The sequence below is a fragment of the Saccoglossus kowalevskii genome, chromosome 15 (assembly GCF_978046115.1).
Source record: "Saccoglossus kowalevskii chromosome 15, keSacKowa6.1, whole genome shotgun sequence".
Classification (NCBI taxonomy): domain Eukaryota; kingdom Metazoa; phylum Hemichordata; class Enteropneusta; family Harrimaniidae; genus Saccoglossus; species Saccoglossus kowalevskii.
In genome coordinates this window covers 25,911,046-25,937,146 of record NC_140655.1, presented here as the reverse complement: position 1 = coordinate 25,937,146, position 26,101 = coordinate 25,911,046, and the positions used below count along the sequence as shown (strand labels likewise).

Sequence of the window (26,101 nt, the reverse complement as noted above, 5' to 3'; positions counted from 1 at the left end):
CATGATAGAGGGACTGTGGATACATAACAAATGTCAAAATAATTGTGTTAAATTTGTTTTCAGCATAAATTTGGTTAATCGCTGCACATACTGTAAAAGCATTAATTATTCACTGGGTTTTAATTTTTCTTATTTTGCTGACTGGAAAATGCGCTAAATTAAAACCCAGTGAATCTGTAAAATTTAGCGTAGAACACATTATCTAATTGATAAAACTGTGAATTTAAAACCCACTGAATATGCCTGAAATGGTAAATCAGCGAAATTTAAACCCAGTGAAAATATATAGATATAGATTTGCCTGTTCAGTTTTCTCTGTTGTAGCCACCGCAATATAGCGCCACCTAGTGGCAGCAGATTCTCAGTCTGCTTCAGTATTTTTGTTTTCTCGGCTGTTTTATATTTTTCACTGTTCTAGAAGTCCATTTACGGCAATGGCAGCCTATTCTATGCATAATTGTTCCACCTGCTCAGTTCCCATAAGCTTACAACAAGCACAAAATACTTTTTTTTTGGTAAAAAAAAAATAATTGTTAAACAATAGTAGAAAAAACAAGCCATGCATGGCACAGTCCTCGTTAGTTATCAAATTTAAGATATATAGTTTTGTTTATAGTAATATAGCTGGAATATAACTATGTCAGGAATATGATTATGATGATTGTTTAACATTAAAATGATTCACATTTGTATCTGATCGTCAAACAAGTACTTGTCCATATTGGGAGATATTGCTCTGGAACAGCATTAATTAAAACAAAATCAGCCATTTCGAATACATGTATATATCTATAAAATGATGTATAACGAATATATATAAAATTTGAACATAATCAGTCAAGGCAAGTCTAGAAGCCCATTCATTAAAACAAAATGGCCACCAGTCAGCCATTTTGAATCCGATCTGAAAAAATAAAATGACGTGCATCAGGAACCCATAATGTCTAATGTATGTACCAAGTTTGAACGGAATCCATTCATGAATGCCAGAAATGCTTGATATTTGATGATTTTTTTAGCATAAAAATGGCCACCATTTGGCCATTTTGAATAGGATCGTCAAACCAATAAGGGTATATCTGTATATCTATGACATGATGTATAATGAATATTAAAAATTTGAACATAATCAGTGAAAGCAAGTCTAGAAGCCCATTCATTAAAACAAAATGGCCGCCAGTCAGCCATTTTGAATCCGATCTGAAAAATAAAATTGTTTGCATCAACGTCCCATAATGTTTAATGTATATACCAAGTTTGAACAAAATCTATTTGTAAACAGCCGAGAAATGCTTGATTATGATGATTTTTAGCACGAAAATGGCCACCATTCGGCCATCTTGAATCAGATCGTGAAACAAATTGACGTGCATATAATATCATGCATGATGTATGTTTGAAGTTTGATTATGATTTGGGCATTTCTAAGATACATGCACGAACTGTGTTCGAACGGAAACTAATAAGTTATCTTCACGAAATAAACAAATTTGATAGCGGCCCACCTAAGGATACATATCAAGTATTGAACCTCAATTAGGCTGGTACTGGAAAAATATTCACTATTAACACTGTTGAAATTTAAGTAAAAGATATATGTTAAGTAAAAATACTGTAAAACATGTCTTTTTCGCGAGCATGTCTTTTTAGCGAATTTAGCAAGAGAACTGATTCGCTAATTCAAGATGTCGCGAATGAATTTATTATTAATTCAAAATGGCCACCAAACAACATCTTTTTTCTTCACACACACTTTGTAAACAACACAAAAAAACGTACTGACATGATAGATACCCTTTATTGAAAAGTAAATTAACACAAAAAATAAACGTATTCATTGTAGTTATTATTTCAATGAAAATATATAAATGAAGTGATACTGATATATGTATTACTACGGAAATTAGTAGTACTTAGTAATTTTTGAGTCACAATATATAAGGTCAATGTTCTGGATGTAACGCAGCAACAATACCCGCTTTTTCAAATCCCTGTTGAATCAGTTTTTAATCATTGCGAACAGAATCAAATTTTGTTTTTATGGAGGTGATAACTTCGCATTTGTTTTGGCGTGCTACAGACAAGTATTGTGAAAACAGGAAATTAAAAATGACAAGAGAGATTTGCTAAATCAACATTTAGCCATTACTTCATTTTACCACAATTTGCTAAAATTGCATGGCGCTTTTCAACATGTTTTACAGCAATTGTTTTGACCATTGTTGAGTCAAGTTAGCTTGATGGTGGGTGAAAGTGGAGTTAGGTTACCGGTACTATAAGCCATAGTCCCTCAGTTGAGGGATTGTGCATAAACAAAGTTCTGTGACAGGGTGTTTGGCATGAATCCAAGCAGTGAATACACTGTCGATATAGAGAAGACCCCCTAGGCTGGCAATAATTTGAAACGCAGTAAATCATTTTTGCCATCCAGTCATTGTAAACACCCGGAAAAATGAAATACATAGTGTGAATTGTTGCATTTCTAGGCAGTTCATCAGTACAGCACATTCATTATTAGAAAAATTCCACCATGGCTATGGCTGCAGCTAAGTCCCTCCTAGACGAACTTGGTGAGGATTTCCTCAGTTGTTCCATCTGTTTGGAGTTTTACAAAAATCCTAAAGCTCTTCCATGTCTTCATACATTCTGTGAGCAATGTTTGGTTGATTTTAAGGTCAAATCTGGAGGTGTTTTGAAGTGTGCAACATGCAGAATTCAGTGTGACACACCTATTCAAGAACTAAAATCCAACTTCTTTTTAACAAGCCTACTTGACACGTTCCAGAGACAGGGGCAGCAGAGTACAGACCACCCACCAATGTGTGAGATATGCAAAGAGAAGACAGCAACTCACAGGTGTGTAGACTGTCCTCAGTTTAGCTGTGACGTCTGTGTTGAAATGCATGAACATATTCCACCTCTCCGAAGTCACCAAGTACTAAAAATGGATGAGTACAGAGAGATAGAATCTAAGAGTAACCTCACAGTACAGTCCAAAGTTTTCTGCAGTGATCATAAAGACAGCCAGCTGAAATTCTACTGTGACACTTGTCAAGTACCTGTATGTGTTGAGTGTACCATAGTTGAACACAGAGTTCCTGAACATGTCCATAGAGACTTGCAGAAAGTAGCAGATGAGTATAAGACACAACTGAGGGAAATGTTAGGACAGTTAAAAATTAAAGAGAAGCAAGTAGAGAAGGGAAAAGCTGCTGCTGAATCTACAAGAGAAGAAATCAGTGAGCAGTGTGAGGCAGAGAAAATGAAAGTTAGGAAAAGAGCAAAGGAAGTGATGGAGAGAGTGAAGGAAGAGGAAAAGATGCTGATAGATGCCTTGGATGAAAGTGCCAGGATGGCTTTAAAAGATGCAGCAATGACTATTGATGAGATGGAGTTTCACCATGGCAACATTATTAATACACACCATTATCTAGACACAATGGTGCATCATGGGAATGCAGTTCACATACTTTCTACCATAACTGAAACTAGAACACGGATTATGCAGCTGGTTGCTATGGAATCAAACCCACTAATCATGAAAGATATCATCGAGTTTCAGTCCGGAAGTTACCTTGCTTCATGTGAATTGTTAGGAGTCATCAAATTTGATGCCTGTTCATCCAAATGCACAATCGACAACATTCCAAAACAACTTATGAAAGGTGAATCTGTCAACTTGCTCATCACAACCAGAGATTCAAGAGGGAAACAAATCATTCCCCGTCAAGATGTCAAGGTAAAAACAAGAATCAATGATGCATCATGGGAAGATATTGATGTTACAGAAAATAACAATGGGACATATCAAGTAATTATAACAGGAAAGATGAAAGGAATACAGGAAGTTGCCATGACGATTGGTAACCAACATATACAAGGATCACCATTCAATATACCTGTTATAAGAGGATTGGTACAGACAGTGGGAAAAGCAGGACAAGGGGAGCTGAACAATCCTTGGGGAATAACCATTAACAAACATGGTGACTTTGTAACAGCTGATAGATTGAATAAAAGAGTTGTCATACATGACAGAGACGGAAATTACAAACAATCATTTGAATTTACAGATCAGTTTGTAAAGCCTTTCAGACCATGGGATGTCGCAATATCAGATGATAATGCATACTTTATGACAGATGATAATAACAAACAAATAGTTGTGAGTGATGAAAATGGAAAGATAATTACAAAGTTTGGAAGCTCTGAAATTGATAATCCATATGGAATTACAATTAATCCTGTTACTAAGAATGTGTATGTGAGTGAGTGGAGTAAGCATTGTATTAGGAAGTATACACAGGGTGGGAAGTATATTAAGTCATTTTGGAAGAAAGGATCTAAACAAAGTGAGTACAATGGATGCATGTTAGCCATGAATAGTAAAGGAATGATGTATGTGGCAGATCGTGACAACGGCCGTATTCAGGTATTGAATTCTGATGACAAGTTTATGTTTCAATTCTCTTCCATGGGTGACAGTACAATGAGTAATCCCAGGGGAGTGGCCATAGATAAGAATGATTATGTCTATGTGAGTAGTGAGAATAAAGTCACAAAGTATGACAGCTATGGTCAGTTTATTTGCAGGATTGATAGTGACAAGGATGGACTGAGTGTGCCCTGTGGTGTAGCAGTGTGTAATGATGGTAAAATAGCTGTAGTGGATAATTGCATCAAAGTGTTTGTAGAGTGAAGCTAATTTGTTAGGTTTGAGCCAATTTGAATTTGTCACACACAAAGAAGCTTTCTTCTAGATAACTTCATGTGTCAGGAATAGATCTTGGCGGCCATTACCGTCTATATCAGTTGTAGAAAAATGAATTCAACAGTATATAATATGTATATTCAAAATCATAAAAAAAATGTTTATAATGTCACCATTTTCAATTCATACTAGTTTCGATCTACAAGTTTGTATTTTTAAGATTATTTGATGCTATTGAAGTGTTGATGTTGTCATAGTAACATAGTAACCATGGCATGTAAACCCCACATGATACTCATTAAAATTTGAGAATGAATGATATGATTGTGATAAAAAAAATATCTGATATTGCATATGTGAGAAGCTGGTTTGAAACTTGTGGCTGTATTATCCTATCTCTTCATATTCAATGTGATTTTTAATTGATAACCTGAGTAGCTTCACAATACCACCTAACTTACTTAATAATGAATCTTGTGGCAGCATGTTGAATACTTATTTTGTAAGATTTGATTTATAGTTACATCATTTTTTTTTTAATTAAATACTTACATCTGGAATTTCTTTACACTCGCCCAGTGTCATCGCTGCAACAAATGCTAATGTGGTAGTTACCATGGCAACAAACACAGCCTCTACAACTCTGTGAGAGCATAAATTAATAAGAACTGATTGTATTTGCATTAATTGGCATTTGAGAACTCAAAAGAAATTTCATCAAAACAAAAAATTCTCTTGCTTATAAAAACTTGTACAAAATTAAACATCAGTCAATTGTAAACTAAAAGAAAATGGCTGTCACTTCAAATTTCATCGAATTTCATCAAACCAATTGAATTGTATTCAACAAAATGAGTAAAATGTATCAGAGAAATGGTAGGACACAATAAAACAACAAATTGGCAGCCAGTTGACTATTTTTTTTTAATGAAATCAAAAAACTATATGATGTAAACATCACAAAATTAAAGAAAAAAGGCTCTAGTCAATTTGTTTGCAAAATCGATGGATTGGTATTGTTCATCAAAGTTAGATTTATTTTTTACAAACATTCTGACAAAAACAAAAGCTGTGACTTCTTTCAATTCACCTCGTTTTTGAAAAAAATTTTTGGTACATGTATTTCAGTTGTGATTGCAAAATTTTAATGTATTTTTTGAATTGAACATATACCAAATTTTGTTTCTCAGTTTGGTTAATGATGGCTGGCTGGTGGCTATTTTGTTTGTGGTCAGCTGTGTAATATAATTCTAGGGCAGTCAGAGACGTGTATTTTAAACATGCCATATTCATAGGTAATTTTCTGTTCAACTGCAAGATCTTGCGAGATGCATGAAAGACGCGTGTCGAGCGTCTGCTGCAAAAATCGAACGATTTGATTTTGAACTTGAATTTCTTTATTTCTTAGCTTACATTGACCGGCCGATCTTCGACAGAGGAATATTGCTTTCGAATACCCTTACTTAATCAAAATTGTCTATCATCAAATGTGTACAGCATGTATTAAGCATGGAAATGCCTCCCAAAATATTTTCGCATTTGTCGAATCCCACGTGATGTTTGACGCGACTACGACACTATGATCTTTGTTTGTCCTGTTTTTACGTTCGATTTCACGCATAACGCGTGATTCTCGCACTGAATGGAAAATGGTCAATTGTAACTGTGTGTTGAAGGCCTAACAAAGTACATATATTTGCATAATGATTTGAACATAAACAGCATAACCATCATCATTTATAATATAGTTCTAGACCATTTTATAGTTGTAATTTTGTAGTATTTTTTTATCGTTGATATTTTGAAATAGTACAGTTGTAGTATAGTTGTTAGCTTATTAGAATTAGTCAATTTATTGTGAGAATTTTGTTAGTTTTACAATGTAAGAAATGTAACCCTTCTCAACTTTTCAGAAGGATGTTGTGTGTTCTCAATAAATGATATATACAAAGTGGCAAACTGATGTCAAGTTCAGATTTTAATGATTAATTATGAATGCAATTTTTGGTGTACATGAACTTTTAATAGACCAAATATAGTATATGCAAATTAAATATGTCATGTATTACTCGTATTTGATAACGATCTTTTGTAAAGTATGTAAAATACAATGTTTACCAACAATTTGAAGTATGATGCATGTCGTTTAAATATTCATTTACTAAACAACCCCACATTCAAGCAACTGTGTTTTAACTAATTGTTTGTGAAGCCTTTTAGCAGGATTCTGAATAAATGGATGAATTAAAACTCAAGAAAGTAAGTATTTTTCAATGACTTGATTTGTTAAGTGTTGAAAGGTAAAGACGTTATTTCACTGTGAAGGCATATAATTTTGGTGATACCCACAATTCTAAAAAATTTCTCAGTTTTATGGCGTAAAATGGTGAAACCGTTCAAATCTTTAATCTGTAGTCAGCCATAAATGAAGAAATATTTTTGAAAGATTTACCCATATCCTAGATGACAAATGATCGCACAAGCAAACACCATCATCAAATGTATATAGCACGTACATTATTAGGCGTGGAAATACCCTTAAAATACTTTCCTGCTTGACGAATCCCACACGATGTTTAACTTCACTACAACGCTTTGAACTTTGTTTGTACGGTTTTGGTATTTGATTTCATACATGACATGAGAACTCACTGTGAACGAAAAATTGAATTTTAACAGACACTCACCTGACGCATCTACTTCTTGTGTTCACATATTTCAATCGGTGCTTCGATAACGCCGTATTTAAAGAATTAAATAATGCACCGAGCAAACCACCGACCACTCCCATTAAAATAAATATCAACAAATCTACAAATGTCCATAAATTACATTGGTTTTCCCCTTCACACTGAAAATAAAAATAGAAATTATGAAAACATGTTCATAAACAAGCAGCCTATCGGCTGAGATAGCTCCGCTGTTAGCAATGCACATTTCAATTAAAGAACTGAAGACATCATTAGAAAATGAACAATATGAATAGTGTCAAAGCAATCGGACTTACAGTTTTTAACAAGAAGTCGAAAATATCACTTTTTACCAAAAATAACAAAAAATATTCACCAAAATAAATTAATTAGAGAATTGAAGATATCATCACAAAATGAACAAATCTGAGAGAGGTCCACATGTAGTACCTATATATGTAATATCAAAGCAATTGAACTATTGGTTTTTAACAAGAAGTCGAAAATATCACTTTTTACCAAAAATTACAAAAATATTCACCAAAATTAGAGAATTGAAGATATCATCACAAAATGAACAAATCTGAGAGAAGTCCACATGTAGTACCTATATATGTAATATCAAAGCAATCGAACTTGCGGTTTTTAACAAGAAATCGAAAATATCATTTTTTACCAAAAATGACAAAAATATTCACCAAAATTAGAAAATTGAAGATATCAACATGAAATGAACAAATCTAAGAGAGGTCTACCCAAGGTACATATACACCAAGTATCAAAGCATTCAGGCTTGTAGTTTTCAAGAAGAAGTCGAAAAAGTAAAACATTGACACGGACGACGGACGACGACGACGGACAATCACTCATATGATAAGCTCCGCTCGACAAAGTCGACAGCGGAGCTAATAAATGTTTATTTATTTTAATTGTTGATATGCAAAGTGAATTAATGATTTGCACATTGCTACTAGTACACATGACAAGCAACATGATGGTTGAAATAGCTCCACTGTTTCAGCAGAGCCTTGCATTAAAGCGGGGGTGTCGTCATCTGCGCATGTGTCAGTTGGCCATAGTGTGTCATTGTTTACAAACAATCGTCTACCCATGAGCCTTTTCATTCTTAGCATGTGTTGTTATCATCGCTTGGAACTCAATTCCCGCCGATGCGCAGGTGACAACCTCCCACTTCAATAAAGGCAGGCATACATAATTGCATAAAACATTACAAGTCGTGTTCAGGCTACACTAAGTCGGGCTAAGATTTAAGCTGGTCGCATTATCAGCTAGACCCAACTGCATTCAAGAATGGGAGGAAAAAGCAGGTTAAGGAATGCCTAAAGTGTTATAACATTTCTAGTATAAGTGTCTCAACACAAATATTTATCTTATCACTGATAAGAATAAATTTAATAGTACCGGTACCCAAGTAATGGATTCATCAACTACAGTTGAAGGATATGCCTGTGAATTACCGGTAGTGTTGCCGTAATGCCACAAATGGAACTAATCTAATAGAGGTCCATCCAAGGTACACATATATCAAGTACTAGCAGCCTGTCGGCTGAAATAGCTCCGCTGTTATCAAGGCACATTGCAATTAAAGAACAGAAGATATCATTCGAAAATGAACAATATGTATAGTATAGTATTAAAGCAATCAGACTTTTTATAACTTTTTATCAAAAATATTCATTGAAGAACAAAATCATCACGAAATGAACAAATCTGAGAGAGGTCTACCTATATGCCTATGTAGTATATATAATATCAAAGGAATTAGACTTGTGGTTTTAACAAGAAGTTGAAAATATCACTTTTTACCAAAAATGACAAAAATAATCATGAAAATTAGAGAATTAAAGATATCATCACGAAATGAACAAATCTGAGAGAGGACCACCTGTAGTACCTATATATGTAATATCAAAGCAATTGGACCTGCAGTTTTTAACAAGAATTCGAAAATATCACTTTTTACCAAATATGACAAAAATATTCACCAAAATTAGAGAATTAAAGATATCACCACGAAATGAACAAATCTGAGAGAGGTTCACATGTAGTACCTATATATGTATTATCAAAGCAATCAGACTTGAGGTTTTTAACAAGAAGACGAAAATATCACTTTTGACCAAAAATGACAAAAAATAATTGCTATAAATAAGACAATTGAACATATCCACACGAAATGAACAAATCTGAGAGAGAAACACCCAAGGTACCTTCCTAGAAAGTTTCACAGCTATACAGTTTGTGGTTTTTAAGAAGAAGTTGGAAATGTAGTTAACGACGGCGACAGCGACGACAGATGCCGGACGCCGACGGACAATCAGTAATACTATAAGCTCCGCTCGACTTCATCGACAGCGGAGCTAATGAAAGCAATTGGAGCAGCGGTTTACAAGTCATAAAAGTAATTTGCACCCAAAATGACAAAAATAATCACTAAAATTAGAGAATTAATGATACCACAAAATGAACAAATCTGATAGTGGCAGATGACAATCAACTTAATGGATAGTTTCGCTTTGACATTTTCGATGACAGTAGAGCTAAGAACCAGTCAAGAAAACAGGGGGAAAGAGAGAAACACAAGGAGAGACAGAGATAGAAAATAGAGCGAGAGTGCTTTAAACACACCAGTTTTTGCCCTACATGTACACTCGTTTGAATCTTACTTTTAGTTTCACAGTATTACCAACAGACCATACTGCAATTTCAAATCATAGTGAATTGTGGGATCATTCTGACCGAAACAAACACAACTCCGTCAATCACAAAGTGTGTCTGCTTATGCATGCAACCTGGCAAAACTATCCCACAATGCTTTATAAATCCTATGGCCCTCAGATCTATACTTCCTTTCTTTGAGAAATGATTCAACATACAACCTTTCATAATATATGCCGCTGTGCTACAAAGAGAATTACATACACAGTATACTACATGCATACATACTCACTTTAAAAACACCAAAGTCTATCAAGCCTGGCTGACTCAAAGCTCCCCATCTCTGGTAGTCTACCCCCGATAAGAAGAAATTCAGCGTCAGGGTAGCTGACATGGAACAGAAAAACTGAAACATAAAGAAACAAGACTCTGTGTATTACGAAACCAAACAAATTAAATGCACTTCAAACCAAGTTTAACTGTAATTGGCCTAGGTATTCCTGAGAAATGGTCAATGTTCAAATAAAAAAAAATGGCTGCCAGTCGGCCAAAATAAATTAAACATTCTCTTTGCATTATCAGAGACTAAAAAATGCATTATGTCTTTATATCAAAATTGGCAAATGCATGTAGAACTAATAATATGGATGTGATGCAATGACATTTTACTTTTATTTTTGTTACTATTGAGCTGAAACATAAAGAAACAAGACTCTGTGTATTACGAAACCAAACAAATTAAATGCACTTCAAACCAAGTTTAACTGTAATTGGCCTAGTTATTCCTGAGAAATGGTCAATGTTCAAATAAAAAAAAATGGCTGCCAGTCGGCCAAAATAAATTAAACATTCTGTTTGCATTATCAGAGACTAAAAAATGCATTATGTTTCGTCTTTGAATCAAAATTGGCTAATGCATGTAGAACTAATAATATGGATGTGATGCAATGACATTTTACTTTTATTTTTGTTACTATTGAGCCAGAGAAACAAATAAATTATGATATGTCATTCATTATCTGTTAAGATCAGAACAAACTTTTACTCACAGTTCGCCATGTTAAACTCTGATTCCAAAAAGATGCTCCTTCTTCAAGGCTAAATAAAACACCACCGATTGGGGCACCAAATGCAGCTGAAATAATAAAATCACCATGGGATTTTAGGTTGGTAGGAAGGTTATGCAGAAAGTCTTTTGATACCAAAACATATTTCAAGATTCACAGACATAATGACATTTGTCTTTAGGTACTTCTTTACAGTACCTATGATGTATCAACATACCTGCAACGCCAGCAGCAGCTCCCCCAGACACAAAATCTCTTTTATCCCTGGAAAAGTAAAACAAAATATTTTATGCAATGCATGACTGAAACCTGAAACCAGATTGGCTGAGGTGAATAAAGATGTATATCTTGGAAAAGGTAGCCATCTTGGTAATGTAAATTGAATGTATGATTGATTATAGCAAGAACCCTGCATTGTAATGATAACTTAGATATAGCTTTCCACTGGCTTTCAGAAAGCTAATTTAGCAAAAATTGAGATGAGATAGCTTTCCAATGGCTTTCTGAAAGCTAATATAGCAACAATTGAGATAAGACTGCTTTTTACTAGCTTTCAGAAAGCTAATTTAGCAACCATTGAGATAAGATAGCTTTCCACTAGCTTTCAGAAAGCTAATTTAGCAAGAATTGAGATAACATAGCTTTGTACTGGCTTTCAAAGAGTTAATTTAGCAAGTATAGTGAAAACACAGTTTCAACTAGTTTTCAGAAAAACTATAGTTGCATAAAGCAATTTATCTAGTAAAAATTCGCTTACCACAGTAAGTAACCATGGTGATGTCATCTTAATTGATTAGATTATTGAGGTCTGTAAATATCGATACCAACTTACCTATCAGTTCGAAAATAAGGAAAGTTACATTTACATCTTTTGAACGTGATACTCTTGAATTGTGGGATACCAGCCCCAATTATGGCACCGCTATGAATCATGGGACCTTCTTTACCAACAAATAAACCTAGAAAATCAAAAATTATTTGTACAGTAACAAGATCAGGAATGTAATTTGGAAGCTGGTATTAGGTGTGTACACACATGTACATTTACAGAGGAGCTCATCTCAACTTAAAATCTGGACATCCTATCTAAAAAAAATACACAATGACCTGTCCAGAATAACCGTACCATACATTAGAAATAGGCGACATACGCAACCCAAGACACCTTTTGAAATGAGAACATGTGAATATTGTACGCAAGGAAAGATTGAAAATGAACAACATTTCTTTGTGGAGTGTACAAAATGTAGAAAACACAGACAAGAATTTGAACCAAATAGTAAAAAAACAAAAGAACAGAAATTTATTTCCATAATGAGTACAACTGAAGATAACGTGGTCCGACAAATTGCAGAATATTGATATAAAAATTGTTTTTCTAATAGGAGAGACTACCGGTACACTCATGACCATTTTTAATTTTAAACTATTTTACATTTTATTTTATATTACACTTTATTGTTGTACACTGATAGAAATGTATTTTCTAAAGATGCAATAAAAACATTATTACATATTATCAGATGTATTTGTATCAATTTCGTGAGAAAAATTTTTTTGTAAAATTTTTGTGAATAAAACATAATTTGTATAAAGAAAAACGCATGAAAAACTTGCAAAAGAAACAAACAATCGCTGAAAAAAAAAAAATGTCTTTTTGAAGTTGCTTGGGAAAAAGTAAATAAAAGACAACAGATACACGTAAGACAGACTTTTTGTGAGACATGAGTGATATTGTCTGTGCTTAGAGCATTCATATCATATCAAAGAGGTTGACGTGCGTTTGATTCTGGGAACTGACTGAATTAGTCCAACAGGACCACTTTTGTGATCCTTACCAAATTATAATTTAGGAGTTTTTGCTTTTATTATTTTCATTTTCGGCTTACAATTTTTTATTGTCATTTGAATTGTCTGTTCTCATTTGAATTATTTGGTGAAATAAATAAATATAAATATATAAATACGAAAACTATAAGAAAAAAAAAACCTTACCTCCAGCAACACTAAATAGCACACCCACTGCCTTAGACAGCAGAGTTTTCAGCCTCACTATATGCGGTATCTTTATACCATTTAAATAACATTTAATTTCTGGAATACCAGAACCAGCTGCTACGGGCTTCAAAAGAAACACTTCAGGTTAATAGCATGGTACATAAGGTACATTTATTGATATATCTACTACTGTATTACGACTGCTGAACTTGAACTTGATCGATACTTGCAATAATTCCTTCTGCAGGTATTTGTTAATGTGACGACACAAATATTTATGCCAGACTATCAAACATGCAGAAAAGCGTAATATTGTCGGTAGAAGAGACAAGCTCAGATCTAAAACTAAGATTTGGTTGCATACACTGAAATCAGTTGGCTGTACATTTCTTTGCAGCATATAATAAAGTTATTAACAAAATGCAAGAATTTATTTTCTTGCATGCTTTGGTACTGTCCCCAATGCTTTGCGTCTCAGATCTTCACTGAAAAGATGGGCTTCAACATAAATTCCAGTATTTTGTTAATGACCTGATAAGTTGTAACCAACAGATCATGTGACAAGTTTGCATACTGTAAAAGGATTAATTGTTCACTGGGTTTTAATTTTGCTTATTTCGCTGACTGGAAAATGCGCTAAATTAAAATCCAGTGAATATGTAAAATTGAGCATAGAACACATTATCTAAATGATAAAACCGTGAATTTAAAACCCACTGAATATGCCTGAAATGCTAAATCAGCGAAATTTAAACCCAGTGAAAATTAGTCATTTTACAGTACCCTGTTTAGAAGTCATTCTTTACTTGTAAACTTATTCAAATATAAGTTTACAGTTAACAAAAAACTTACTTCTAAAGCTACAAGACAGCTGGAAATTAAAACAAATCCACCATTAAAAGCAATCAACAGTAATAATGATAATACTAAGCAACCATGTTGTCCACAGGCTAGAACAGCTGAGAAGTTGGAGAGTTAGGGTTATAACTATACAGCATATATATGTATAAGTAGTCTATGTGATTGGAATTCAATAATGAGAGTTTTGGTATGCTAGGGAGTTCAATAATGAGTATACATGTGCTAGGGAGTTCAATGAAAAAACTAAATGGACAATTTGATGAGAATCTTGATATGCTAGATACTACAAATTGAGCATGTGTGCTAGGGAGTTCAGTAAAAAACCAAGTATGCTAGGTAGTTAAAATAATGAGTCTGGGTATACTTGGGAGTTCAATAATGAGAGTATATGTGTGTTAGGAAGGTTCAATGAATATTACGTGTGGTGGAGAGTTTAATTTAATGAGATTCTGTCTGGGTATATGCTAGGGAGTTTAATAATGATAATATAGTTATGCTATAGTTAGGGAGTTACTGAGTTCAATAATAAGTTTATTCATACTAGGAAGTTCAATTTGAATCTAGATATGCCAGGTAGTCAATGTGTCCTAGGGAGTTCAATAATGAGTTTATGCATACTAGGGAGTTTAAATTGAATCTAGATATGCTAGGTAGTCAATGTGTGCTAGGGTGTTCAATAATGAGTTTATGCATACTAGGGAGTTCAATTTGAATCTGGATATCAAGCTAGGTAGTCAATGTATGCTAGGGAGTTCAATAATGAGTTTATGCATACTACTAAGAAGTTCAATTTGAATCTAGATATTCTCAGTAGTCAATGTGTGCTAGGGAGTTCAATAATGAGTTTATGCGTACCCCCGGTACTAGGGAGTTCAATTTGAATCTAGATAAGCTAGATAGTCAATGTGTGCTAGGGAGTTCAATAACAAGAATGTAGGTGTGCTTGGGAGTTCAAGAATAAGAATCTAACAGATAAATACAAATGAATATACATCATTCACATCAAAAGAATACAAGTTTCTACAGAACTAAACTTCCATTTGTTCAATAATTTAACAAAATAGTCGATAAAGAAGGCAACCTGTAATGAAACAGAAAGAAACAAATGTTATTGAACCAAATTAATCGAGTATTAAAAACATAAAAAACCACAAAAAACCACCCACACCCAAGATTCATTATAGTTGTTTTGTTCATAATGCATTGTAATGTTAATATTCTTGAACTCCCTTTACAATGTTCTTGAGAGATTTCATCCATTTTTAATAAATGTCAAATGCGGATAAAATGCTAATACTACCCGGTAATAATTATGTATAATTTGAAAATTTAGGACAGAAAAATGTTGTGATTTAGCTATATAGCACTATTCTCACAGAACGTTCTACGTTGCTAAGATGCGCACCACTGTACCATGTACCATGTATTTCTATGGGTTCTGCGCAAGCTGCTGTGGAACACCAGTCGAAGAGCCGGTGAAAATAGCTGAAGTCAAGAACAGCAAAAACTCAACATTGAGGTAATCCTGAACAACCAAATTTACATATGTTGTACATGTAGGGGTAATCTTGTCATACTGTTCAGGAGAATCTCAACAAATAGCTCCAAAACACTTTGCTTAATTAGAATTTTTGACTCAAGACCACTGTATTTTAGAATTTCTTCTAAATTTGATTTCAAGATTCTGTTGGATAAGATTTCTCAAAAACTGTCTAAAGCCCTTAAAGTGTAACTGAATTGGGACAATTGACTTTTTTTGTGTGCAAAATTTATTTATAAAAACGTTATGAAAAAAAATCAAGTGAAAAATGTACATAAATTAAGTAAACGATCAATAATAATGTTCTGGATAAGGACACGCCCACGTTCAGTTTCTTGGTCGACTCAGAGCGAGGCTCCAACTAGAGTACCTAATTAGCATACAAGGGTACTTTGTGACGTCACGGGGGGAACTTGTCATCGTCTCACAATGGCCGCTATACGTATGCAGTGCTCGGAAAGCGACACGGAATCTATGTTATCGTCTGACGAGAGTTATGAAATCGAAGAGTATGATGACAATGAGAGATGTCACGATTTTGTTTTAGAGTGCCAGGGACAAATTGGCCCATACAGGTTTGAACCTGCAAGAAAAGTACGCGATGTGGGTGATCGTGTACCTTCCCAAAATGACCGTGACACAGAGTTTGAACATCTTGACCGGCTTGGTTTCCAGTTTCTGTCTTTTGTTCATCCAAATTCTAAACACATATCAGTGTGCAATTTTCAGTTTCTTGATCTTCTGAAGAAATCATGTAAAGACACAAAGTACGTGAACGGTGAATGCGTCCAGTGCTTACATTTTCCAATCGCCATTTTGTGTTTTGTTGTTGTTGTTCCACGATCGATCTAGTTATTTCGACTCTGGCATAATAACATGAATACATTCTAAACTTTTCAAGCAAATTAATATTCATATTCTACATGGAAAATATTATTCTTCTGGTTATTTACACAGTTATTCCCGAAACCCAAATAATTCATAACGAATCCAGATGGTGGATCAACAAATGATTCGGGCGTAAAATGGACACTGCAAATAACGGTATATGGAGAAGGTCCATCCCAATGTTTCCTGATGTTCTTGACGGCTTTGGTCCACTGATGTCATAAATTCGAATCTTTTGGGAACCCATAAAGACTTACGTGATCGCCGTGTGTGTTACTACACCCGCCAACAACACAGCGTTTCCCCATGAAAACGATCGTGGTAACTCGTTGTATATGATGGCAACTCGTAAGAATTCTCGATCTTGGTAACTCGTTGTATATGTTTACGAAACGCGTGCGTATGGAAAATGATAAACAATCCTGTCTGCTAGCTAGCTCATGCTTTATGCTCCCGTTGGTGGCGCCATTTCGGTTACACTCGTAATGCCGAAAAAACTCGAAGGTGATGGGAGAGGGGGGCGTGGCGCGATTTCGGAATATCATTGACTGTTTACCCAATTTATATACCCTTTTCACTTGATTTTTTTTCATAATGTTGTTTATAAATAAATTTTGCACACAAAAAAAGTCAATTGTCCCAATTCAGTTACACTTTAACCAATTCACCACCAGACTTTCACACCCAAATTTTTCTGAAATTTTTTCTTATATTCTTCAATATTTCTGGAGATAAACCCTAATTTTGGAGCCAACAGACAAAATTTGAGTCAATTTTCAGTTTTCACTCAAAAGATTTGGCTATTTTTGTCCCAATCTTCTGAAGGAAAGTGCAGACTATAAACAGGATTATTTTGTGAATTTGTGATGAAAAGAGGGAACTGGTGGTGAAAAGGTTAAATATTTGTTGTTTATAGGGGTCAGGGGTCAGTGGTCAGTGCAATGTGCGATTGCAAATCAGTATAGATATATAATAATAAAGAATTTCTCACCATGCCAGTAAATACACCAATCAGAAAGGTCGTAATCCACTTCATAAAATCTAAAGTTTTGGCAGTTTTTTTATTTCTTGTCTCAATCATCTGAGCATAGACATCGTTGTGACAAAGGTCATAGTTTAAACTCTGAAATGAAAGTTAAATGGTATTTTTATTACAGTGAAAGTTATATAACATGTTACATCATGGGACAACTTAAAAGGTAGTGATCATCATGCAGCGTGTTTTCGAATTTCAGGTAAACAAACAATGTATTTTACACACGTTGTGTGCGTCGCTATTCCCATATCGAATAAGACGCAGCGAGACTACCATCACCTTTTAAACTATGGTACTGTAGAGTATTTAAGTAAATAAACAATTTTAAAAGCTATATCTTCCAAATGTTTCAGGTACTTTATATAAAATCCGCGAAAAATAAACAATATTGATGTTTTCAATGAGAACAACAAAAGAAACTGAAAATAAAACAGTGTTGTAGCTCTATCAATCGTCTTCACAACAACGGAATGTTCCTAGAAACATTGACTGCGGTGACAATATGCTGACATTCATGAACATAAATTGAATTGATTCATAATTTGAATTCAAAATTCAAATTATAACAAAAATAACAGACAAAACCTCAATTAAGGTAGCGGGACTATTATTTGCATACTTGTTTTCATCTTCTAATTGTGATTAAATGACTACAAATAGACCCGGGAAAGTATATATTTTTAGAATCGCCAGACTTCAAGCTTTTCACAAGTGTATTTTGCATGCCCGTATCTGCATTCTACGGCGCGTTACTCAATCAAAGGTGAAAAATTACTTTTTCTGTAAAAAAAATATTTACGCATTTATGCTGGCGATAAGAAGTATTTTTTTCACTTTTCCTAGTTGTTCAATAGTCTGGTAAATTGAATGTGTCTGGTCAGTTTTATTCAAGCAACACGTTTAAAAAAAATAGTGTGCTGAATTTCAATTACTGTTTTAGTCACATTGCCCCCAACTCAAACCACAACTCGTTGGTAAATAATCGATGAAATAGTTTGTCTGGACACATTCAAGTTCCTCTCATTGTCACCTTAAAGCTGTGAAAATTTGGTGTTAATCCGACGACAATAAGTATACGTTATTTTTTGTTAAAGACCTTGTATTTTGAAAAACATAAACTCCTAGAAAACGTCCATGAAGTAATAGCAAAGATTTTCAAGCTTGTTTATCGGCACAATCAATTTGTTTTCCCATCAAGGTCTGTTTTACCATGTGTAGGGACATCCAAATGTGTAAGGCTATTGGAAACCAAAAAAATAAAGGAATGGGATAGCTATAATTGGATAAATTCGGCATATGAAAACACCAAAATCAATGATTTTTTTCAGTGGCTGTGTGACCTTGTGTCTGACACATTCATATGCAAATGACTAATCTGTGAAACAAACAGGGGCGGAGACAAACCACTCAAATGTTTGGAAACACTCATTGTGTGTCAGATAGCTACTGATAACACATCCTAACATTGCTTTGTCTTGAGTTTATCTTTGAAACTTATAGGCACACAGATTAAACCTGTGTTGTTGATTTTGGAAAACACTACTGAGGCTGCCTTGCTTCCCTTCAGAAAATATACATTTTAACCAACTTACATGACATTCTAGGTTACGTTGACTTTATCATATGAAAGTTTATAGTGCATTTCATCAATTAATAAATAAATGTGAAAATTGTAATTTTCAACACAAATAATAGTCTCGCTACCTTAAGCACGTTGCACAATTTATCTTCATGGCATTCCAACATTCCAACAACAACAAAAGATTTGAACTCATTATATTCTATTTACTTTTTAAAATTCTTTTTACTAACTTGTTATACTTTATTTTATTTTTTATATTGAATAAATGTGTATTTCTAAAGATGCAATAATATGACAGAACCCCATACCCTCCCCGTGGCTTTCGTTGCGTATGGAAGTTATTTTCACGAGTGATGCGGTGCATCCTGCGGCCGTACTTTCACGAGCGAAGCGAGTGAAAGTACAGCAGCATACACCGCATCTCGAATGAAAACAACTTCCATATGCAACGAAAGCCACGGGGAGGGTGTGGGGTTCTGTTATTATTACATATGTTCCATACTTGATTATTTCGTATTAAAGAAAGAACGTGCAAACCGGGATGGAATTTAGGTCGGGGAACCCCATTGCCCATTAATATGTTCCAATATAAGTGTTACGCCCTAGCAGCGCGTGTCAGTGTAGAACGCGCCCGGAGAACGCGTGTCACTGTTTGTTTGAAATTAAAATCAGACGTCTAATCTGAATCACTGTCCGAATAAATAACTCGTTGACGTTTAGTTGGGACCACGGCAGAACCAGAACTTGAACTGGACGACTATGATACACAGTTTATGTTGAAGTTAAAAGTTCCGCCACGGAATTGTGCATTGACAAACATGCCATGCAACTGCGGTACTCCACTGACGGGATGACTTTCGTCGACCGCGGTTGTCGCTGAGCTGCACGCTACAACTTCGTGTGTGATGTTGCTTGCTGGTCGTGGATTGACTGAGTCTTGATTACCGGTTAAAATGTTGCTCTTTTGGCGTTGGTATTGTTTATTTGGAACTGAGTAACGCCGCAACGTCGCCAGCAGAAACCTGGTATCTCGATGCTGATGGTTGCGCCTGCATAGTAATCGCTGATTTTACTGCTGGTGGATCTTCTGAGAGCCCTTCAAGGTTTATAAAACTCAGTTTCCAGGTGGTCAACATACATTAAGTTCTCCCAATAGTAGTATTCCATGTGATGTACACCTGACATGCCAAAAATGTTGTTGAACGATTTGAACTGGATAAAAATAGCAGACGAAAATGTGTTTACAAAATAAAAATAGTTCGGTAGCCAATGAAAATACCATGTTCATTTGCATATCGACCGTGAAAATACCGAAAACATTATTGCATGGGTGATATGCAAATTAATTTGGGCCAAAATAAGTGACTGCCTAAAAGTACCGTTACTGTTGTTCAAATTTCATTTCACTCGGCAAGTATATTCATGTACCCCAAGGGGAAAATATCATACTTCTAAATATTGTTTATTTCGAAAAACTGTACTCCTGAAGGGACTACTTTGTTTGCTCTCAGACCTCATTTGCAGATGGGTTGTGGAAATACTGATTTTGATTTCAGGGACGAATCAAAATAAACTGCAGTACATATGTAATAATTATTATTATTATTATTATTATGCAAATTATTATTATTATTAAATGAGGCTAGTATTTGTAGAGGAAATTATGAAGGGAAATTATTGCATCATTACGTTCTTCATTTGAATAGAACTATTATTTGATCACAAAAGTATATACATGTAACTTCATTTCAATTCAAGCATCCCCTTTAAATCCTTTGAGCATTCACAAATTTTAAACCCATATATTTTTTCTTAATTTTTCCCAAATTTTTATTAAAACATATATTAAATAGGAAATTATGTTCAAAATAATAAAATTCAGAAAAATACATAAAAATAATGGAAATATTGTAGTAAAATTGTGTTGAAAAAGTGGAACATTTGATTATTTTTGAGTGTTATTAATTTCCATCATGCTGGCAATGTTCCTAGAGAGATTGACAGAGATAGTGATTTATTTTATCAGTTTAATTCAGTGTCTGCTATAATTCCAACTAAAATAAATTCTCCATGACAATAGGACAAGGTGCATGCGTTAGCACGCCATCTCTTGGGTTGCAAAATCTTTCCAATTTTATTATCGATACTGTATTTGATCTTTTACCAATAGTAGTGCATAGCTGCTTAATATAAATGACAGTGTGTCTATGGTCAAATATTGTCATATTTTAATGATATCCAGCATAAAATTAATACAATGTTTGGGTTATGTGCATCTCTATCAGAGATGCACTTCAAACATGACAAATCTTTAAAAAAAAACTTTTTACCTCCAGCATCAACTGAAAAAAAAAACTAATCCCCAAAGTATGTTGTTCAGACATGAAAAGTGCCTTGAATGTGTGCATGGGTATCCATTTCTGTAACATTTATGAAGAAGTATCCTATGGGCTGTCTGAAAGAAATAACTGCGAATGGTATTGCACATATAAAGTGTTTAGATACAAACATTACACTACTCATTTTAAGATGAAATATTTGAAAATTCTGTGTAGTAGATATCAAATGGAACAGGACATGATCATGTAAATTGAATAAAATACTTTTAATGAAATTCTACTATTTTCTTTGGATGAGTGGAATCTGGGTCGGGACAGATTAAAATATTTTTATTTTATGGAATGCGTTTAAGCTAAAAAAAAGACAAATGATTTAAGAGACACTAGTTATTTGACATGTATCATATTTGCTATATTAGTAGCTCATTTCCAACAAAAGGGCATATAAACCAAAAATCGTATTGGTTGTATACTGAATGCTTAAAATATTACTTTATTTGACCATGGTGTGGGTATATGATTCGTAACTGGGCCATATTCAAAATGAGTAAAAAATGCCAGGTTATGCAAACAAATCAATCACTAGAAAATGTATGCGCAAGTAATAAAAACTAGAATAGTTTATTACGTCAATACAGTATGTGCACTGATACACCAGAGACCTTACCAGAAAGTTAGTAATACATAAACAAAAGAGATACAAGCGTAAAACACAACAACGCGGTAAAGACTAGCGCTGAAATAGTTGCGCGTCCTACTTATAGTCTCGGTAGGATATTGAACCCTAGGCGGGAATGTCTCTAATTGGCCGAAAGTTAACATTATAGAGCTACGTAATAAAGTGGTGTTTTCTATCACTTTCGCACTTCTGTCAACAACATGTCTATTTATAGATGTGGTTTAAAGCAAAAAATTGTGCATATATCGATTATGCAAAAAATAAGAAAACTACGATAATGCAATAATAATTGTTTACTAATGATAATGATCAAAATGCTTAACACAACACATGTACAAATCTCATGTGTATGTGCTGCTAATAGAGCAAATACGGTATGTATTATTTTAATTGACTCTTACTATCATGGATTTTACAAACTTTTCTTAGTGAGGCTGGAGTCAAAATTTTTTAGTGAAATTAGGCATTCTGAGAATTTTTTTTTCACTTTCATACCTTTTTTGTATTCAAATAGACCTGGTGTTTTAAAAGATAAAATCATAATATTTCTCAGTACTGAATTTGATTAGGTGAACACTGTTCAGTGCTAATGAAGGAGAACAATAAAGGCACACCACATTAACACATCCCTTTCTCCAATTCATTTTGAGTATCCATGGAATATGAAAAACAAATAGCAGAAGCATGATTCTAAATTAAAAGCGCTCACAAAATTAAACCATACAAAAGTAGGTCAAAAATCAGTTTTACTTCTCCATTTTAATAATAACATCTGTACCTCATAATCTTTCTGTGGAAGGCTACCTTGTTCTTCTCGGTTGGCACCAAGCACAGTCTGTTAATTAAAAATGAGAGTATTAATGATTATTAAATGCATTCAATGCCAAACACACAATGTAAATCATGTAAAAAAACAAAAATCCATTTTTGGCCAAAATTAAGCACAACATGGACAGGCCAAATGTCACCATGATGCATTTTCAGAGGGCGTAAGAAAAAGAATATGGTGGAGCCGTGGAGGTATAGTAATTGTAGAAACTCCATCGAAATTGCAAGGGTCTAACGCAAATTTGGATATAAAAGGAAAGATGACAACTTCATTTCAGTAAGCAAATTTCATTCACTCCATGGTGAAATATGGTTTTGACATTAGTTTACATTAGATTTAATGATAATTCTAGTCTAAAGTTTATGCAAAAGCATGTTTTAAACAGCCATGCAAGTCTTTCATAAGTTGATTAAAACCAAAATGTGAAAATGCCAAGAAACATCCTCATTTTGAAACAGAAATTAAGAACAATTAGGAAACAGATTTGGGTGTAGGTCTAGCCGAGAGGTGTGGGGCTGGGAAGCATGGCCCTGAATGTGTGGGGCTGAGGAGACATGGAGCAGGGAATGCATGGTTGCCATAGTATGGAAAAAGAGAAATGCAAACTCCTATTTTATTTATGGCTTTGAGGCGCCATTCATGTCTGAAAATATAATGCAATAAATCACTGTTTCTCATGTTTTTGTGGAGCATTTAGTCACTGTTGGTGTGGGTGGTGTGGGTGAGGGTGTCTTCATTTAAATAATAGACTCCACCTGCTCTTGTTTATCACACCAGTCTTTAATTCAAAAAACATATGGTACAAGTATCAATATTGTAAATTGTTCGTCTTAGAGAACTTATATTACAGTCACTATCACATTGGCCTTATATTCAACCCATACTTAAACTTCTGTAATAACAAATTGCAACATAGTATATTTTATAGTGACGTATTATGTTTACTATATTCATAAGGTTTATGATTTTATTGGACTTTATACTCAATGTCAATTGTGTACATTCCACTTCTGTATTTCTTTTTTTTATTTTGTGTTAATAAAATCATTCATGTGATAACATATGGCCCAAATGCAAAGAAAAAGACACGCTTCTATCAGTCAAGCAAACAAATGCTAAAGCAGAGGTGAGGATAATGGCTTATACAAAGATTTGTTTTTATTCGTAACAAAAAAACATTCAAAACAGTGTTCTGTAAATATATAAAAATATCCATGTGTCCAGTTTTCATGAGAGTAGGTGAATGCAACCTCTTACTATCCAATGGTAACTCTTACTATCCTCCTATATATGCCTAGCTACGATGCTGGTAATATCTCATTACCCATTCAGATTTATACAAACGTCAATGTGAGTCACTATGTGTGCCTTACGCATCTTGAATAAAATTATTCATTAAAATTATATGTGTAAATGTTGCTTGCCGGGAATTACCCATAATTATACGATCTCAGATTATTGCAGTGCGTTGATGGCATTTTCCTTCAACCAACAATTTTACGGCGAAATAGTCAACAATGAGATATCACCGTAGCTAGGCGATTTCGAGAGAGCCAGCTAATAAAACATTCAACAGCCTGAGAAACGCGTGATTTTATGAGGACTGTAGTCTACGATGGCTGGCTGCAACTGTTATTTGTTAAACAACTGCGTATAATACATGCGAACAAAGTACGTTTACATACGCCTCTACGGTGAGCCAAGGGATAACCGATTCACAAGGTTACACGCCCCTTTCAGTTCGTAACCTCAACAATAACAATACATGTGCCGCACAATCGAACTGATCAAAAGCTCGCTTGGACGTTCGCGTAATTAAGCATACCGAGAATACTTTAAATACTACAAGTAACATCAAAAGAATTGTGTGTGGTTAATCCATAATTAGTGTACTCACCATTTCCTCCGTGTTGTCATCCCGTGGTTTGCAACACGAGCACAGAAAGCATCCCCGCCCTTCCCTGGACGCCATTTTGAAACTTTCCTTCTGCGCATGTTCATTGCTTTGACCCCAATTTGACCCGAAATACATTTTCCACGCCGATTTTCCAGGAATATACAATATACATTATTAAATGATTCAGAGTGACACAAAAGGCGGTCGAAGACTGTGGGTGGACCACGGTCGGGCACGGCCCTCCAGGCTATGGGTAGGCCATTTGAAATGACAGTAGTAAATTCCCAGGTTTGATCGTCTGATAATTAAACCTAATTGGCTCCAACATTAGCGAAATTACATACCAGGTAAAATGATACACTAGCTATAAAAGTTATGAAAATTAAAATGATGATGTTAGCTGAGCATTTTTGAACTTATTTCAATAATTTTGTTTGAGATATTACAGTGAATTTCTTGAAAGAAGAAATGTTATTCAAATCCACACAAGTTATTCAGTGTCTCAAATTACCAACGATTCTTTGCGGGTCTCCTCCAATCATCATTGACCAACTATGCATTAAAAATTACTCCATTATAGTGAAGCAGAGCATTATGGGTATTCTCCAGTTAGAAGCTCCAAAATGACGAGTGGCTTTACATGTAAAATCGCCATCCATCGATCATTCAACATAAACTTTTACAATTTATAACACACATAATGTAATAATTTTATTGATACAACCCTCAAAAAGGATTAAAATAGTTACGATTAAAATTAATAAAAAGGAGCAAGGTACTAAACTAAGAATGAAGTAGGTTGTCTTACTGCATAAATATTGATATGACCTGCACAAGTGTCACAAGAAATTCATTTTCAATCTATTTTTTTATTTGATTAAGGAGGTGGACCGTTCCCGGAAGTACTGCAATACCGGGTCGATCCGTGGCCAGGACGGAGCAAGCCCCTATTCCATGGCCAGTTTCCAAAAATCAGTTTAATATCGAGCTACTCAATGAGCAGCGTATCAGATATTAAGCTGATAAGAACAGATACTACACATGATCTTAGCCAAAAGGCCGAGAAGCGATACCGTTAATAGACACAAGCGAAGGATATATTGTAAGGCGACCTAACAGAGCATTCGGTTATGTAAAAACCAAAATGGCGTCAATAAATATATACTTGGTTTTCCTCGATTCCGTCATAGAGTAGAGATATAAACAAACACGACGATACTCTCTATAATGGTTTTATATAATAACTGTTACATTAAACCTCGCCTCAAATGTAACTAATTAATTTCATTGGCGACAAACAACTTT

At 34.4% G+C, this 26,101-nt stretch overlaps 2 protein-coding genes and 1 non-coding gene across 3 annotated transcripts in view; 1 reads left to right on the top strand and 2 right to left on the bottom strand.

Annotated features, from left to right (window-relative positions):
• Positions 1 to 24,915, bottom strand: part of LOC100367184 (H(+)/Cl(-) exchange transporter 6) — a 44,081-nt gene extending 19,166 nt beyond the window's left edge. Inside the window, exons 1-12 of the mRNA XM_002740854.3 lie at positions 24,797 to 24,915; positions 22,849 to 22,905; positions 17,426 to 17,557; positions 15,021 to 15,087; positions 13,998 to 14,104; positions 13,143 to 13,269; positions 11,980 to 12,106; positions 11,365 to 11,411; positions 11,130 to 11,215; positions 10,373 to 10,486; positions 7,399 to 7,562; positions 5,264 to 5,354 (exon numbers count right to left, since the gene is read on the bottom strand). Coding sequence (XP_002740900.1) covers positions 5,264 to 5,354; positions 7,399 to 7,562; positions 10,373 to 10,486; positions 11,130 to 11,215; positions 11,365 to 11,411; positions 11,980 to 12,106; positions 13,143 to 13,269; positions 13,998 to 14,104; positions 15,021 to 15,087; positions 17,426 to 17,557; positions 22,849 to 22,905; positions 24,797 to 24,871 — 1,194 coding nt within the window. The 5' untranslated portion in view covers positions 24,872 to 24,915. The remainder of the gene's footprint in view (positions 1 to 5,263; positions 5,355 to 7,398; positions 7,563 to 10,372; positions 10,487 to 11,129; positions 11,216 to 11,364; positions 11,412 to 11,979; positions 12,107 to 13,142; positions 13,270 to 13,997; positions 14,105 to 15,020; positions 15,088 to 17,425; positions 17,558 to 22,848; positions 22,906 to 24,796) is intronic.
• Positions 2,506 to 6,970, top strand: LOC144364597 (E3 ubiquitin-protein ligase TRIM45-like). The gene has a single exon (XM_078014514.2). It carries the CDS (start codon positions 2,531 to 2,533, stop codon positions 4,697 to 4,699), a length of 2,169 nt encoding a protein of 722 aa, XP_077870640.1. The 5' UTR covers positions 2,506 to 2,530; the 3' UTR covers positions 4,700 to 6,970.
• A 761-nt stretch (positions 24,916 to 25,676) lies between the features above and the next one.
• On the bottom strand, positions 25,677 to 25,867 carry LOC144341613 (U2 spliceosomal RNA). Its single transcript, XR_013418581.1, has one exon. It is a non-coding gene; the product is annotated as a U2 spliceosomal RNA (small nuclear RNA).
• Positions 25,868 to 26,101: the final 234 nt, after the last annotated feature.

Bases quoted from the DNA above. Each gene is read 5' to 3' on its own strand.
- LOC144364597 (XM_078014514.2), top strand. From the start codon at position 2,531: ATGGCTATGGCTGCAGCTAAGTCCCTCCTAGACGAACTTGGTGAGGAT.